The following is a 14,648-nucleotide window of genomic DNA, read 5'->3' on the forward strand; positions in this document are numbered from 1 at the left end:
AATAGTAGTGGATACCCTGAAAGGTATTTCACATCTCTTAACATTTTTCAGGTCTCCTAAAGTCATTTGGAATGAATAAAGCATGCTTATTGCCCTTATGCCCTTTGCCTAGATTTGTACTGTTGGGTTAGCAATTTCCAAATAGACTAAAAGAAAAAAATAAGAGAACTATACAAGAACAAGTTAGTAAAGTCAATAAATTAATCAAGGGACAATTACATAATTATGGGAAAACTGAAAAGAAAAAGATTCTCATTTTTCTATCCTGGAATGATTAATTCTTTAATACTAGAAACGATGAGCATTATTATTAAAGTCCTTAATGTACTTTTACATTTTTTAAAAATTTTATACTATAAAATAATCAATGTTCCCACAAACAAGTTATTTTATATACTAATTAATACTCTGAAGCAATGGTACAATTGTCTAGCTGTTTATTAGAATGAAAGAAATCATTCTAATTTCAGAAAAGCTTTAACTTGTGACTTTTAGAGTAACAAATATTCATTTCTTACTATACAATAAAGAAGCTGGACCAGATAATATCTAAAGTTCTTGACAGTTCTAAAAGGTATGACTCTACATTATTTAGCTAGCCAATCCACTTTCCTTTTTCCAAACTAAACTTCTCAAATCTCTCCTAAAAATGGTGGAAACTTTCCAAAATGCATCATGTTTTAGAAAATTAAAATTCAAATCTATTTCAGACTAGGAACTGAAAATAGTAATTTCCATACAAATAAATTTGAAGTTCTTTATTTCCTACCACATTCCTAAGAATGTGGAAACATTAATTAAAATTCAGAAATGTATAAAAACCATAAGGAACAGTTATTGGAAGATAACTATTAAAAAAACCGAGTTTCTATTAACTTAGTAAACTGAAGCTTTGTATTAGGAAAACACTACATTAAAAAATAGATTACCAATTTTTTCATGATCCTCTGCCAGCATAGTACTTAAAAATACTTTTCTCTGTATAATTCCACTATAAAATTACTTTCCTGAATTTCCAAAATTTTTATGCAAGTACTTTAACATACATTTCCAAAGAAAGGTTTCACTGACCACTTCAAACTCTGCTTTATTAAATAAAGTCCATGCTTTATAACTCAACATTAAATTTCTCACAGAGAAATCAAGAAAAAAAAATTTCCTATCACAGATAGTGTCTTTTGTCAAATCTTTCAACTAATATTTCATTAAAGAAATCAAGTCAAGTGGGAGCTGCCTTAACAGATGATGCCTGAGCTTTGGCCATTCTTCGGACCAGTGCTTCTTGTCTTTTTCTTTGAATTTCTTCAGGAGAACACTTTCTATTTTTCTCTTCTTCCTCTAGAAATTAAATAAAATATAGGTATTATTACTGACTATGAAGTCATTCTGAATGTGAGTCTTAATTTTTACATTTTTATTATCCAGATTTGCCACATTGGTCTGGCTATTAAATCACACTAAACTACTAAATACACAGTTTCAAGTATAAACACAGTGTTCTTGGCCAAAAGAAAGTCAAGTACTGATTAACTGTCCCTATGTGATGCATTCTTTTCACAATGTGATAAATTCATTTGATTAAAAACTGTACATTTTGACTATCCAGCAAATAATTCTTGTGAATAATGACATCTTATTTATACAACCAACAAATGAACACATTTTAAAAACAAACTGGGATTTTAAATGTTATATAAACTTTAATAGAAAAGTAGTCAAAATGTGATGAATTATATTAGATACCAATACCTCAAATAGTATATTTTTACTTTAAGATAAGCTGTATTAGTATTCACACCTACTTTTTTTTCCTTTGTAGAGCTGCATGGTTTTCATTTCAGCCATTCAAGAAAAATATTTTATAGTGATAGAGTGAAATCTATCATGTCAATAAATATGTAACTCACTGTCTGATATTTTACTTTTATTTGGAGGACATACTTACATAAACATAGAAAATTATTTCAAAAAGCAGACCATCTGAATCAAATCTTCAATTTTGATGTCTTTTTAATTTATAAAAATGTGAAGCATCTTGATATATTCTCCTGCAGCACATTTTAGTGTATACTTTATGTAAACATACTATAAAATAAACCATTTTAAATAAATGAAAATAAGAAAGTTCTATTTTAATAACACACCCAATTCTTGTTCTGCCAGAGCAGAGTTCAAACAAAATGAATTTAGTTCTACAGTTAAGTCACTTTGAGCTACAATATTATCTATATCATGTTAATAAGAATCAAACTTTAAAATGAGCACCTGTTCCTCATTTACATAGTGTCTTAAAATTAAGACTATTGCCCTAATACATATTTTTTAAGTGACCTTGTATTGGTAAACTATGTTGTAAAATCTATCTTTCAGATAAATAAATCAGAATCTGTCAGCAGAGAAATGTCAATTATGCTTCCAATCTAGACAAAAGTTCAGAATGTCAGTAAGACATTTCTGTTTGTTAACTAAGGGAAATACCTGGCCAAAATATATCATATGTCTCCCCTTCCTTTCTCAGTATAATCAGAAATGGGGGAGAGTGTACAAGGTAAGAGAAGTATTTCAAATAAATTACCCAGATGATTCTGATGCCTTACTTATTTCCTAAACTAATTACCTCATAGAATGTAGCTATTTTTCCTTAAAGATACAAGATATTTTATAAATAACTTGTCTATTTAATATTTTAATCTCAAAGCTGAAAAACATAAGAAACCAAGAATACACATAACACAGTTTATGTTCAAATGATGGTAAATTTAGAAGGAAAACAGGTAATAATCTGTGATGGCAAAAAAGAACATAGTTCCCTAAAATTAGCCTTACAGTTGGGTTGCTGATAGTCTGGAAAATAATTTCAAATGCTATAAGTTAAGTCACACCATGAAAATGTGATTTAGGAAGAGTCATCCATTTCTTCCATCAATCCTTCCTTTAATTCAATTTGCAATAAAAATATATTGCAAAGTTTCAAACTACTGCAAGGTACAAAACAAGAGTGGTTCTTCTTTATCTTTATCCCAAAGAGGGGTCAGCAAATCTTTTTTTTTACCTATCAAGGGCCAGAAAGTAAATATATTAACCCTTGAGGGTCATATGGTCTTATGTTACAACTGCTCAAGTCTGTCACTGTAGCATGAAAACAGCTATGGACAATACATAAACAAATGCTGTGGCTGAGTTCAAATAACTTTATGGACAGTAAAATTTGAATTCCATATAATGTTCAAGTCATGAAATATTCTTCATTTTTCCAACCATTTAAAATGTGAAAGCCATCACCCTGGTGATTACACAGGAAGGCAGATTTTGAGATAATTGGAAAACTTGACTATGAATTGGTGTTGGAGATACTGGGAAATTATTTTGTTAGGTATAATAATGATCATGAGATTATGAAGTAAAAGTTTTCTTTAAAAAAAAAAATGTGAAAGCCATCTATGCATGCTGGCTACAAAATAGAGTATAGATTGGATTTGGACAGGTTATGTTTTACCAAACCTTGCCTTAAAGCAATGAACAGTTAAATAGTTTTGTTTCAAAGATACTTCATGGAAAGCAGCTTGATAGATAACAAAGAAAAAGGAAGCAGAAACAATAGGGAATATCAACAAGGTTAATATTAATTAGATTAGATACTATCAATAAACTTAAAAGAAAAATTGATCAGGTAAACTGAAAGGCAGATTTTCCATTTATCAAAAATGCTAACAGGAGAGTAGGGAGGAGTTTTGAGAAACCTCAACTATTCCAGAGAGATTTAGTCTTTACTGGTAATATAACCATATGCAAATAAATTTATGTAGGGAGTACGGTTCAATTAATTACACTTTTTTAAGTATAAATTTAAATATTTAAAATTATAATAGCTTACCAACTTTTAAAGTTTCAAAATACCTCGTTTGGCTATAATAAAAGGAGATATTCACTGTATTGATAAGAATATAGATGGATATAATATAACTTTTTGGAAGATTTGGTGATATCCATCAAAATTCAAAACATTCTCGTTTACCAATTTTTCAGTAATTAACAGATACAATAACTTGAACATGCAGAAATTTATTCAGAAGGATATATTCACTGGAGGATTGCTTATAGTGTAAAAAACTGCAACCAAACTAAATTTTCATCAATAGAGAAATAGTTAAATTATGGTTCATCCATATAAAGACATACTACACAGTCATTATAGGAAAAGACAGCTATGATATATTAAGTGAAGGCAAAATGAAGTTGCCAAATGATGGGTATACAGTACATAATTGCATCTATTTAAATAAATCATCAGGTATATACACACATACATGTTATTATATGCACAGAAAATGCTACATGAAGTACAAACTGTTAACAGTGGCTTCCCCTGAAGAATGGTTGTAGGAAAGGAGAAATAAAGGATAAATGGTTGGAAATGGTTGGAAAAATGAAGAATATTTCATGACTTTTGAACATTATATGGAATTCAAATTTTACTGTCCATAAAGTTATTTGAACTCAGCTACAGCATTCTGCCAAACATAGGAGTAATATTCTTCAAGTTTAAAACATTTAACTTCAAATTAATCTACACTGTTTTCTTTCTTCTTAAACAACTAACTAGTTTTTTAAAAAGGAAAGGATGACTTACATATGAAAGTTGTAGCAGAAATGCTAACAAAAGCATCATCTATAATCTAAACAGAAAACAGTAACCTAATACAAGAAACTGAAACTCCCTCACCATATTAGCATCAATCTATGTAACAGACAAGAATCCTAATGTCAGCCCCAAGTGACTGACTGGAAACTGATTAAGAAAATCTGTAATTACAAGCTAGCACAATAAATGCTGTTAACAGAAGTTAGCACTGTTGGAGAAACCCACAGAAAGGAAATCTAAATCATTCTGGGTGGTTAGAAACATACTGTGTTTGAGAGGACAAACAGAAAATGGCCAGGCAGACTTGGTGTGCGCATGTGGGGGCACACTGTTTCTGGTGAAGGAAATAGCATCTGCAAACACATGAGGCCGTGAGAAAGCACTGGCATTCACAACTACACGTACTTATGCCAGACATATTCCCTTTCAAAAAATATTATGTTATCAGTGAATAACAGACTTTCCACATTACACTGCATCATCTTCATTCAACTATTTATTAAACATCTTCTAAATAGCAGATGCTGTGGAAGGCCTAGGTATTCATTGATAAGACTGACAATAATCAATAGTTAATTGCAAATTATGATAAAAGAAATGAAGGAAGTAAGAGAAAAGATGAAAGCAATAAGGAAAAGACCTAATTATAGACTGTTCGAGAAAGGCCTCTATGAGAGGGTAATACTTAAACTGAGACCTAAGGATAAAAAAGAACCAACCACAGAGTGGGAGTGGGGGTCAAATGTTGGGAATAGCATAATGCTGCTGCAGTAGGAAAGAACCTGTTCTGTTTGAGGAACCGAAAGACAGCCGGTGTGGCAGAAGCTTAGCAGGAAAAAAAGAAGATGAGCAGGTTAAGGAGAGATAATCCAAGGCCTGGTAGACCACAGTATAAAGTTCACATTTTGTTTCAAGTATGATGGGCAGCCACTGAAGGTTGTGGTTAAGCACAGAAATGCTATGTTTGCTTATTTGTTTTTGAAAGATTATTTTGTTCCCTTGAGACCAGAATTCAAAGTGGACAGGTTCAAGTACAGTACTGTAGTCAAGAAATGTTGGCTTGGATAAAGGTGGGAGCAGTGGACAGTGAGAAAAATGGACAGTTTTAAGATATATATTTTTTTGAAGTAGAAATAACAGAACTCGATAAAGTTAGGGAAAAGAAGAATCAGAAAATCAAAGATAACAGATTGTGACGAGTAAATAAATTATAATTCTAATCATCACAACTAACAGTTTTATATCAGGTATTACACTAGCAAAGGGTTTAATTAGAATGGTCTGTATTTTCAAATTTTGTTCACCTCAATGTTCTGCCAAACATAGGAGTAATATTCTTCAAGTTTTAAAACAATGAGATATTTATGCAATCTTATACAATAATACATATATCTAAAGTACAATTTTCCAGGAAATAATTCAGAAAACATTCATTATTTATATTGGTCTATTATATGCTAGTCACTGTATTAAATGTTAGTAAAAAATTTGATGCAGTCTTTTGAAAACATAAATCACCCACTCTCGTATCCTAGCATAATTATTTTTAAGGAATCACTTAAAAAATTCTAGTAAACCATCACAGAATAGTTACCTTGTTATGCAAATTGAATACAATAAATAACTAGTCTGGCTACTTTCCAAGGTGATACTTTTCAAATGAAACTATTTCATACATACCTTTTGGAGACTGTTTCAAAGACTCAGCATGTTTCACTGAAGACTGGTGTTGAAGAGCCTTCCCACATAATGGATTGACAGTTTTGCTTTTTTCCAAACTATCAGAAATACTTCCTATTATACAGTTTTGATTAAACTGGGAAAGAATCTGGGAATTCTTCATCTTTGTAAATGTATACTTAGAATATCTGACTGTTTTGCTAAGGTCACTCTTGGCTTCACCTATTACGTTCCTATGGTTTAGATGCTCAGTACTCAGTTTCTTCTTATAAGTTGCAGTTTCTGTACTCATATGATCTGAACTCATATTTGAACTTGAACTTCCTGTAAGAACCGATTCAGAACTATTCACTTGTATTGGCACATCTGTGTTATTCCGTGAGAAATGCAGATTACTGATCTGACAATTTGAGTTTTTGGAGTACACAGTCAAATTTGTTGTAGCAACTAAAAAGCTCGGAAAATTTCCACAAATTTCCCTTTTCCCCATCTTCACTGATTTATTTAATTCTGAGTTATTTGTTGAAGAGGATGTATGCAGTGATACGCTGCTCAAATTCAGATGCTTCGATTGCACCAACTGACTTCCTTGTTTAGACGTAGTACACACGTTTTTGGCTTCATGTTTGGAACTATTATTGATCTCAAGTTTACTTTCTGATGTCTTGCTGTTCTTTGTAATGTCTTGTTGCTGAGTTCTTTCAATATCATCACATGCTTGGTATAATAAATCATCATCTACATCATCTGCTTCCCAGGTATTCTCTAATTGAGGACATGCTTTAACAATTTCATTAGCAAATGAGGGATCATTCCAATCATCAAAGAAAAAACGTAAGTTTGATGTATTAGTCTGATCTGGGTTATGCACACTGGTTTCATCGCCCAAAGTTGCAGATGTAAAAGGTTCTCTATTAGCAGGTGCTTTAGAAGACTGATTAAAAGTGAACTTATTTTTTTGTTCATTAGAATATGCTGTGTTCAAAGCAGACTTTTTTTCATAAACATTTATATTAGAAGTAAATTTAGTATGAGTATCTTCCTTTATTTTTGTCAGATTAGGTACAACTGCACAGTCTTGAATTTTGTCTTGAACATTTTTATTGAATGATTTCTCAAATTTCATTTTATTCCCAATGGATGGTAATTTGTTTCGTTTATTATTTTGATCTGATGAAAGTCTATAGTTTCCAGCATCTGTTAATTCACTGTTATGTATTTTTGAAGGAAGATCTTGTAAAATTGTTGTATCTCTTAACTTGATATCTAGGCTTGTATTTGTTCTTGACTCACTTTTATCACTTTTACTTTTATAGGCACAAATTCCCTTTTGATCAGCAGACTGAGTTGTTTTAGGTGGAGGGAAAATTTCAGATATGTCAACATTTTGCATTACAAAAGGTTCATTATTTAGTAAGTCCTCCCAATCATCCTCAAAATTGTTGGTAGTAAATGCATTAAAGTACTCACTAAAATTTTCCGGCTCCTTAGTACAGGAAATCACACATGACTTTGTCATTCCAGAAATATCTACTTGACAAGAAAGTGATTCTGGGGCTTTATCTGGCAGTTTTTCAGTGACCAGAGTTTCATTAGTAATGACTTTCTCCTCTTTCAAAGCACTTTTCTTTCCAAAGGTAGTATTACTAGTGTTCAAAAAAGCATCTGACAAGTATTGGCTTAACTGTCCGCTACATTTCTGTGTAGAACCATCAAAAATGGCATTAAAGGCTGCTTCAGCATTTTGGTCAAATGGTGTCAGACTGCTAGTTTGATCATTTACTACAGATATCCTGGTTTTTTCTTCCATTGGCTTCTTTATTATAGCACTATCCATTTGGGGAACTGTATCATGTAATGACTGTGTCTGTACATTACCTTTAAAATTACTTAAAGTCTCTATTTCTGAAACTGTCTGGATTAAATCATGATTTCTCTTGTTTTGCTCTTGAATTATGTCTAGCTCTTCCATATTTTTATCAAATTGCTTAGCCAGTTTCATAAGCTCTTCCTCTCGATTTTGTGTTTTTAACCTGTTAAACAAATATTTTAAAAATTATAACTAAGAAAATATCTGAGTCATTGCAAATATTCAATTGCTATTTAACAAGTTTTAATATAGTAAAATTCAAAAGTTTTAACACACTATAATTAAGTCTAAAATTTTACATGTCAAAACTAAGGAAAATAATTTATAACCATTTTGACATATTCACAAAACCAAAACAAAATATTATTAAAAATACTTACTTCATTTTCACCAAATGTCAGAAAAAATGAAAGGTTTGAACTTACTTTGTACAGCTGATTTTTGTTCTTGATTTTCCTTTTGCTACACAAGGAGTACAAGGAATAGCAGAAGCACCAATCCACATGCCCAGCATGGAATCTGTTGTAGGTTTTTCATCCTTTGGAAGAAAGGCAAATAAAAAGTTATAAAAGTACACCAAAGAAAAAAAAAAGGAAGAAAAGGAAAAGTAAACTTTAACCACGATGAACTATTTTCCTAAATCCTGGTAAGGTAACAGTTATTAAACAAACTCCAAAGCAATGAGAAGGCAATAACAAGCTGCAAAGAATGATCCATTTATGTTTCACAGAATGAAAACATTTAGAATTGGGAATTCCTTACTTTCCAAAGCATTTAAGAATTTAAAAAGCAAATGCTATTTGAAAGTAAAAGCACATTTCTATCAAAGGGAAACTGACTTATTTCAGCTGTCAAAAGCTAATCATAAAAATAAATGTCAGTATCAGAAAAAAGTGCAGCCGAAATAATGAGAATTAAGATATATTCACATGGAATTCCTTCTTTATCACCCCATTCTCCAAACTTTCCTTATTCCCTTTATGATTTCATCTGAAGTTGGACAATCCACCTTGACCTGAACTCTGAAAAGTTAGCATTAAGGTCACAACTGAGTTAGAGATAAGCATAAGGTAGAACTGATGCTAATAAGGGATAAGAATAAAAATAAGTAAGGTAAGTAGAAAAAGCAAGTTTAACCAGTATAAAGGATAGGAAAAAAGCCACTCTAGTTTGGCTATTTTTGCAATTCCTTTCAGTCATACAATCATGCAAAAAATTAGAGAATGGGTCTACGTATCAGTTACAATAAATAGGTTAACTATTTACTATTCTATTTTTTATAGTACCTAGAATGAACATAAATATCACACAATGTAAAAAGTTTTATCTCTAGATAATAGATTACTTGAAGGCAAAGACTGTTCTTATGATAGTTTAGCATCTAGCAAAATGCTGACATAACGATGTCAGTTCGCATTTATTTATCAGTTTTAGGTGAAACGATCCCTCCAACTTGTTACATTCTTAATCAATCAACAGGTAGTTATCTTAGATGTCCAGTTGAATCTAGTAGATTTTAGCTTTGCATAATATTCAAATCAATAACTTCCCTTTGAGACTCAATATGTTTTTTCCCTTTTGTTTTACCTATCTTGAATTTAAGGAAAAAAATAATAATTATGGATTTTTGCACATTTACTAAGAAATTTTAAATTCATTTAATTTTTAGAGAATAAAAGTCTGACTTTATAATTTTATATATACATGGGACCTATGTATGTTTTTATACTACTTGTGTAAAAATTTCTTCATTAATATTTACATAATTTATTGATTCCCAACTACAATCCTGGTGCTGTATGAGGTAGGTGAACACACTATTTCATTAAATCCTTGAAAGCATATACCATGTAGAGCTGCATAAATAGGATGGAAAAAACAATGCTGTGTAAAAAGTATCCCTGAAGAAAGTTAAATGACTGCCCAATTAAAATGGAGTGCATATTCTTAAAAAAAGCTTTGTGTAAAAATACTAAGGAGGCTTAAATATTTAAGGAGGGTAGCTCACCTAGCTCACCTAGAGATAAACATGAATATGTCACTCTGAGCAGGACATGCTTTTAAAAAGACCTTGATACTACCCAAGATTTATATGCTTTCAAAGTGCTCAGCTGGAAAAGTTAACAATTATAAGCAACTAGTTTCACTCTATTTTTTTCTCATACACAAGTTACCACTTGCAGACTCTTGTTATTTCTTTATGTGAACTATTATTTCCAGCCCACTTAGGTAAAGGGTCCACTAATTTGCTCAACTATCTTTTTATCACTATTTAGGCTGGCCAGCCCAAACACATTTTATTAGGCCTCTTTCATGTGAAACCCACAATTAATGAAAATCTATTGTTAACTTATAAAGTAAGTAGTATTATGACATAAATGCTATTTAACTAATGAACCATATGTAAAATGAATTTCCAAGACATGTCAAACATGGAATGTAGAGCTAGTAGAAACAGAGTTGTTTTGACTGTGCTAGTTGTAATTTTGGATATTTTATAGCCACTAAGTAAAACTTTATCTCCTGTCTCCTTCATCTGGATGAAGGTGATAACTTGTAACAACAGTTTGAGCCAGTGCCATTTATTGTTTATGGTCAACCTGTAGTCACTACCCAAGGGCATGTCAAGGAAAAATACACTTACTACAGAGAAAGCACTAAGCAAAAATTGGATGTTTTCTGGATGTAAATGTTAAATATGAAAAATAGAGGAAAATAAAGAGGATCAGATTTAAACTTGTATTTGTTTTATTTGAGCAGTACAATAACTGAAATAAAGAAGCTTTTGAAGATGGTTCTATTACAGCAAATAATTTATCATAATTAACTTTAACATAACCATACATTTATAGTGCTCCGTAGTTTACAAAGAATTTTTATCCAATTTAATCCTCAAATAATCCAATGAAGAGAGCAAGACAAGTAGTAATTCTAGTTTATGGCTGAACGAATTGAAGTTCTGAGAGTTAAAGTGACTTGCTCACCCAGGATAGGAGGCTGACTGAGAACTAAGTCCAAATCCAGTGTTCTTTCTACTTTTATAGGTGTTTCTTGATTATCTTATAAATCAACAAGTATGAAGAGGAGCTTCAATGGGGAAAAGGTGTGCTATGGACAATAAACAAATACCAATCACAAAAAAACTTAGATTAAATTTTTAGTTTGATTCCATTATTTTACTAACTTGAAAAATAATGCCACATATTGTTAAACATTAAAAATAAAATACACACTAAGTTCTAGTCAAAAATCATCACCCTAAAAAAATTAAAATACAATACAGGCATACCTTGCTTTACTGTACTTTGCTTTTACTGTACTTGGCAGATAAATGCATTTTTTACAAATTGAAGGTTTGTGGCAACTCTGTTGACCAAGCCCATTGATGCCATTTTTCCAAAAGTGTATGTTCACTTCGTGTCTGTATCACATTCTGGTAATTTTCGCAATATTTCAAATTTTTTCTTACTATTTTATTTGTTATATTGAACTGTGATCAGTTATTATGATTCACTGGGAGTTCAGATAATGGTTACTGTATTTTAGCTATAAACTATTTCTTAATTAAGGTATATGGATTTTTTTAGACATAATGCTATTGCACATTTAATAGACAGTGTAAACGTAACTTTTATATGTACTAGAAAACCAAAAAATTCATTTGATTTGCTTTATTGCAATATTCTTTTTACTGCAGGGATCTAGAACAGAACCCACAGTATTTTTGATATGCCTCTATATCCTTTAAAAAATATGTATTACTGATTATACATTTTTACTTTTTTCAAAACATACATTTCAGTAGTAGAAAAGGTAAACGTAATGTCTGCTGCTCTATTTCTGAAAAGAGAATTGTGAAAGACAAAGCATTTTTCATACAAATGAACTATACAAGGTCTTTAGTGGCATACTTTTCAGTTTTTAAAATAAATTATAAAACTAGTGATATTTACCTGAGGAGCAATACAGTTAACAATATGTGAGATCTCATCACTATCTGTAGTGTAAATCTGTTTTTGTCTTCCTTTACCTAAAGAAACAAAGACATTTCTATCACTTGTAAAGAAAAACCTTCATATTTAAAAATAGCAGTCACTACTTAGAAAACAATTTTAATTGACACAGCTGAGATTACTATGCCCTTGACATCACATTCATAGCAATACAATCATCTAAAAGTCTCAAATAACATCTTCTGTATAAAAGTTCCTGATGTTACCTGGATGAAAATCTATAAATATGAATTATTTATCAAATATTTACCTAGAAAAAAATGCTAACAACAAATTACCTAACTGTTTCGTCATTGGAGAATTTTGATCCCAAAAGATATCATTCTGTCCATCTGGATCATTAGGGGAACTGAAGTTAGGCGACAATAAATCCATTTTCAGCATTCTCTTTGGCGTTTCATACCTTTCTACATAAAATAAGATTACAATTACACAATTGTTGCAATTTAAAGCATTACTGTTCATAATACCCCAATGTCAAATAACAGCTTAGACTAGATTACTTTTTAGGACCCAATTATAACATTTTCTTCCTTAGATAATTACCTTTACCTACAAAAGAAATGTTTTACACAGATTATCTTCTAATACTTCATAAATTTAACTACTGTATTTTAAGATAATCTAGTAGCTCTGTGAATGTATAATACTCTGCAACCTTAGTCACTCATTCATTATCACTGGAACTTGGAGACTGTAATTTAGATTAAAATTCAAAAACCAAAAGGATCCCAACAGATACTTCAGTAAAAGTTACGTTTAGCCCCCTTTCACCAACTCTGTCCAACTTACACTATTTCAAAGAGCTTTTCAATCCACTTCTTGAGAAATTTTGTCTACTATTACTTTCAAATTTCTACGAAGATTTATTTTTGTTCATCCCAGAATCGTTTTATGTGAGTAAACTAAGACAGGGTAACAAGAGCCGTATTTTAAGAACACGCTCTAGTTAAGAGCTTTTGAGAGTTATCAGTTCCTATCAGCAATTAGAAATCTCTTAAAAATGTATTTCCAAAAATTGATTTGAATGACATATTCAGGGGCCCTTAGTTTGATACATAGGAACTTTTGACGTATTCATAATGCGGTAAGACATCCTCCAGGTTTTGAGAATACAGCTAGCTATAGCGAAGTCAGGTCAATACGTTTAAGGGGCTGTAACTCCGGGAATAAGGTGACGGCCACCGGTCTATCAGGTATCTCTCCTCGCTCTGCCAATGCTGATGACTGGAGGAGGAGCCTAGAAACTAGCCACCCTCCCCAAACGCGTAAAGCACAAGACTTACTCCTGTGGAAGAGCTGACGAGGGGGTGGTCAAACGCAAAGGGGCAATGCCCAACTCGGTGACTAAAGGTGTGGGGCAGTAGTGTCGGGTTATTTATTTTTTGGATGCAGGAGCGGAGAAGCCCAGAAAAAGAAACACACTTCAGACTACACCCCCCCACACCCCCCCACACCCGAGATCTCCCCAGCGCAAGCGAGGCTGAGGGACTGCAGCGCCGAAGCCCAGAGAGGCCGCGCTGCTGACGTCTCACCCTCGGGGATACTTTTACTGCACGAAGCGGCTGCTGGAAGCTGCTCTTGCTGCAGCGTGGGCTGGGGAGACCGGTCGTCCGCCCCACGGAGGCCCGAGCCGCGGGCCCATCTCAGCCGCCTCTTCCCTGGCTCGACCACCGAGCTGTTTTCCTCAGTCGCCGTCGCTTTGCGCGGCGTATTCTTCAGGCCAGGGGCATCTCCATGTTTCCTTCGCCGACTCATTGCCTATGCCCCCCTCCAAAAGCCGCGTCTTTTTTCACATTTTGCAACAGAAGCAAAGCAATGAACTACCAGCATGTTTCCACGCCAACGCCCGCCGCCATTTTAGCCGGAGGAGCGCTTGTAAGAGACGGACGCTGATTGGCTGCGTCCGGGCAAGGGGCGGAGCGTTCAGGGTGGTGGCGGCGCGCGCTTCCTCAGCCGGCGCCGAGCCTGCCCAGACTTCCGGATTGGAAGTGACCATGAGGGGCGGTGGTGCGGCCCCACTACCTCAGAGTGAGCGCGAGAGGTGGAAAGAAGGCTGAATTCACTGGTATCTTTTTATTGAATTTATAACTAGAATTACACATTACTCAGATTAAGATTATTGTGGGTTTTAGTATTTCATATTTTCAAGAAGAGGAAATAAAAGGTACAGATGACGAAGAAATAAATCACAGCTGAGATTTAGAAAAATCAAAGAAAATAGGAATAATTATTAAATTCATAAACAATATTCAGTATTCAAAGATAAATTGTTTCAATAGATTAATAAGCATAACCTTGATGTTTTCAAGAAATCTGATTTATAATAACATACAAGATGGGAGATAACTAGGAATAAATTTAATCAAAGATTGCAACATCCATACAGACAGAATTATGGAATATTTTTGAAATAAATTAAAGACCTGAATAAATGGAGGAT

The 14,648-nt window shown here is 32.7% G+C and overlaps 1 protein-coding gene and 1 long non-coding RNA gene across 6 annotated transcripts in view; one reads left to right on the forward strand and one right to left on the reverse strand.

Annotated features, from left to right (window-relative positions):
* Window positions 1-745: 745 nt before the first annotated feature.
* ETAA1 (ETAA1 activator of ATR kinase) lies at window positions 746-14,082 on the reverse strand. Of its 5 annotated transcripts, none has more exons than XM_073212269.1 (6): window positions 13,741-14,082; window positions 12,484-12,612; window positions 12,146-12,222; window positions 8,618-8,730; window positions 6,323-8,355; window positions 746-1,338 (listed from the first exon to the last, which is right to left on the reverse strand). In XM_073212269.1, the coding sequence occupies exons 1-6, from the start codon at window positions 13,961-13,963 to the stop codon at window positions 1,220-1,222; spliced, it is 2,694 nt and encodes an 897-aa protein (XP_073068370.1). In that variant the 5' UTR covers window positions 13,964-14,082; the 3' UTR covers window positions 746-1,219. The 5 variants fall into 5 exon arrangements, with proteins under 5 accessions (XP_073068370.1, XP_036878042.2, XP_073068372.1 ...); XM_037022147.2 differs by having other exon boundaries at window positions 746-2,085; XM_073212271.1 differs by lacking the exon at window positions 13,741-14,082 and adding an exon at window positions 13,492-13,665.
* An 83-nt stretch (window positions 14,083-14,165) lies between these two features.
* Window positions 14,166-14,648, forward strand: part of LOC118973103 (uncharacterized) — a 186,897-nt gene continuing 186,414 nt past the window's right edge. Inside the window, exon 1 of the long non-coding RNA XR_005062336.2 lies at window positions 14,166-14,273. This is a non-coding gene — a long non-coding RNA (uncharacterized lncRNA). The remainder of the gene's footprint in view (window positions 14,274-14,648) is intronic.

Source organism: Manis javanica, chromosome 1, assembly GCF_040802235.1.
Source record: "Manis javanica isolate MJ-LG chromosome 1, MJ_LKY, whole genome shotgun sequence".
Lineage (NCBI taxonomy): Eukaryota > Metazoa > Chordata > Mammalia > Pholidota > Manidae > Manis > Manis javanica.

What these genes read in the sequence shown, in the direction of transcription:
- ETAA1 (XM_073212269.1), bottom strand. Translation starts at nt 13,963, where the DNA reads ATGAGTCGGCGAAGGAAACATGGAGATGCCCCTGGCCTGAAGAATACG. An exon ending in TCCAATGACGAAACAGTTAG is followed by an intron (nt 12,223 to 12,483) that starts GTAATTTGTTGT and finishes TTGTTTCTTTAG; the next exon opens with GTAAAGGAAGACAAAAACAG. An exon ending in TTTGAAACAGTCTCCAAAAG is followed by an intron (nt 1,339 to 6,322) that starts GTATGTATGAAA and finishes TTTAATTTCTAG; the next exon opens with AGGAAGAAGAGAAAAATAGA.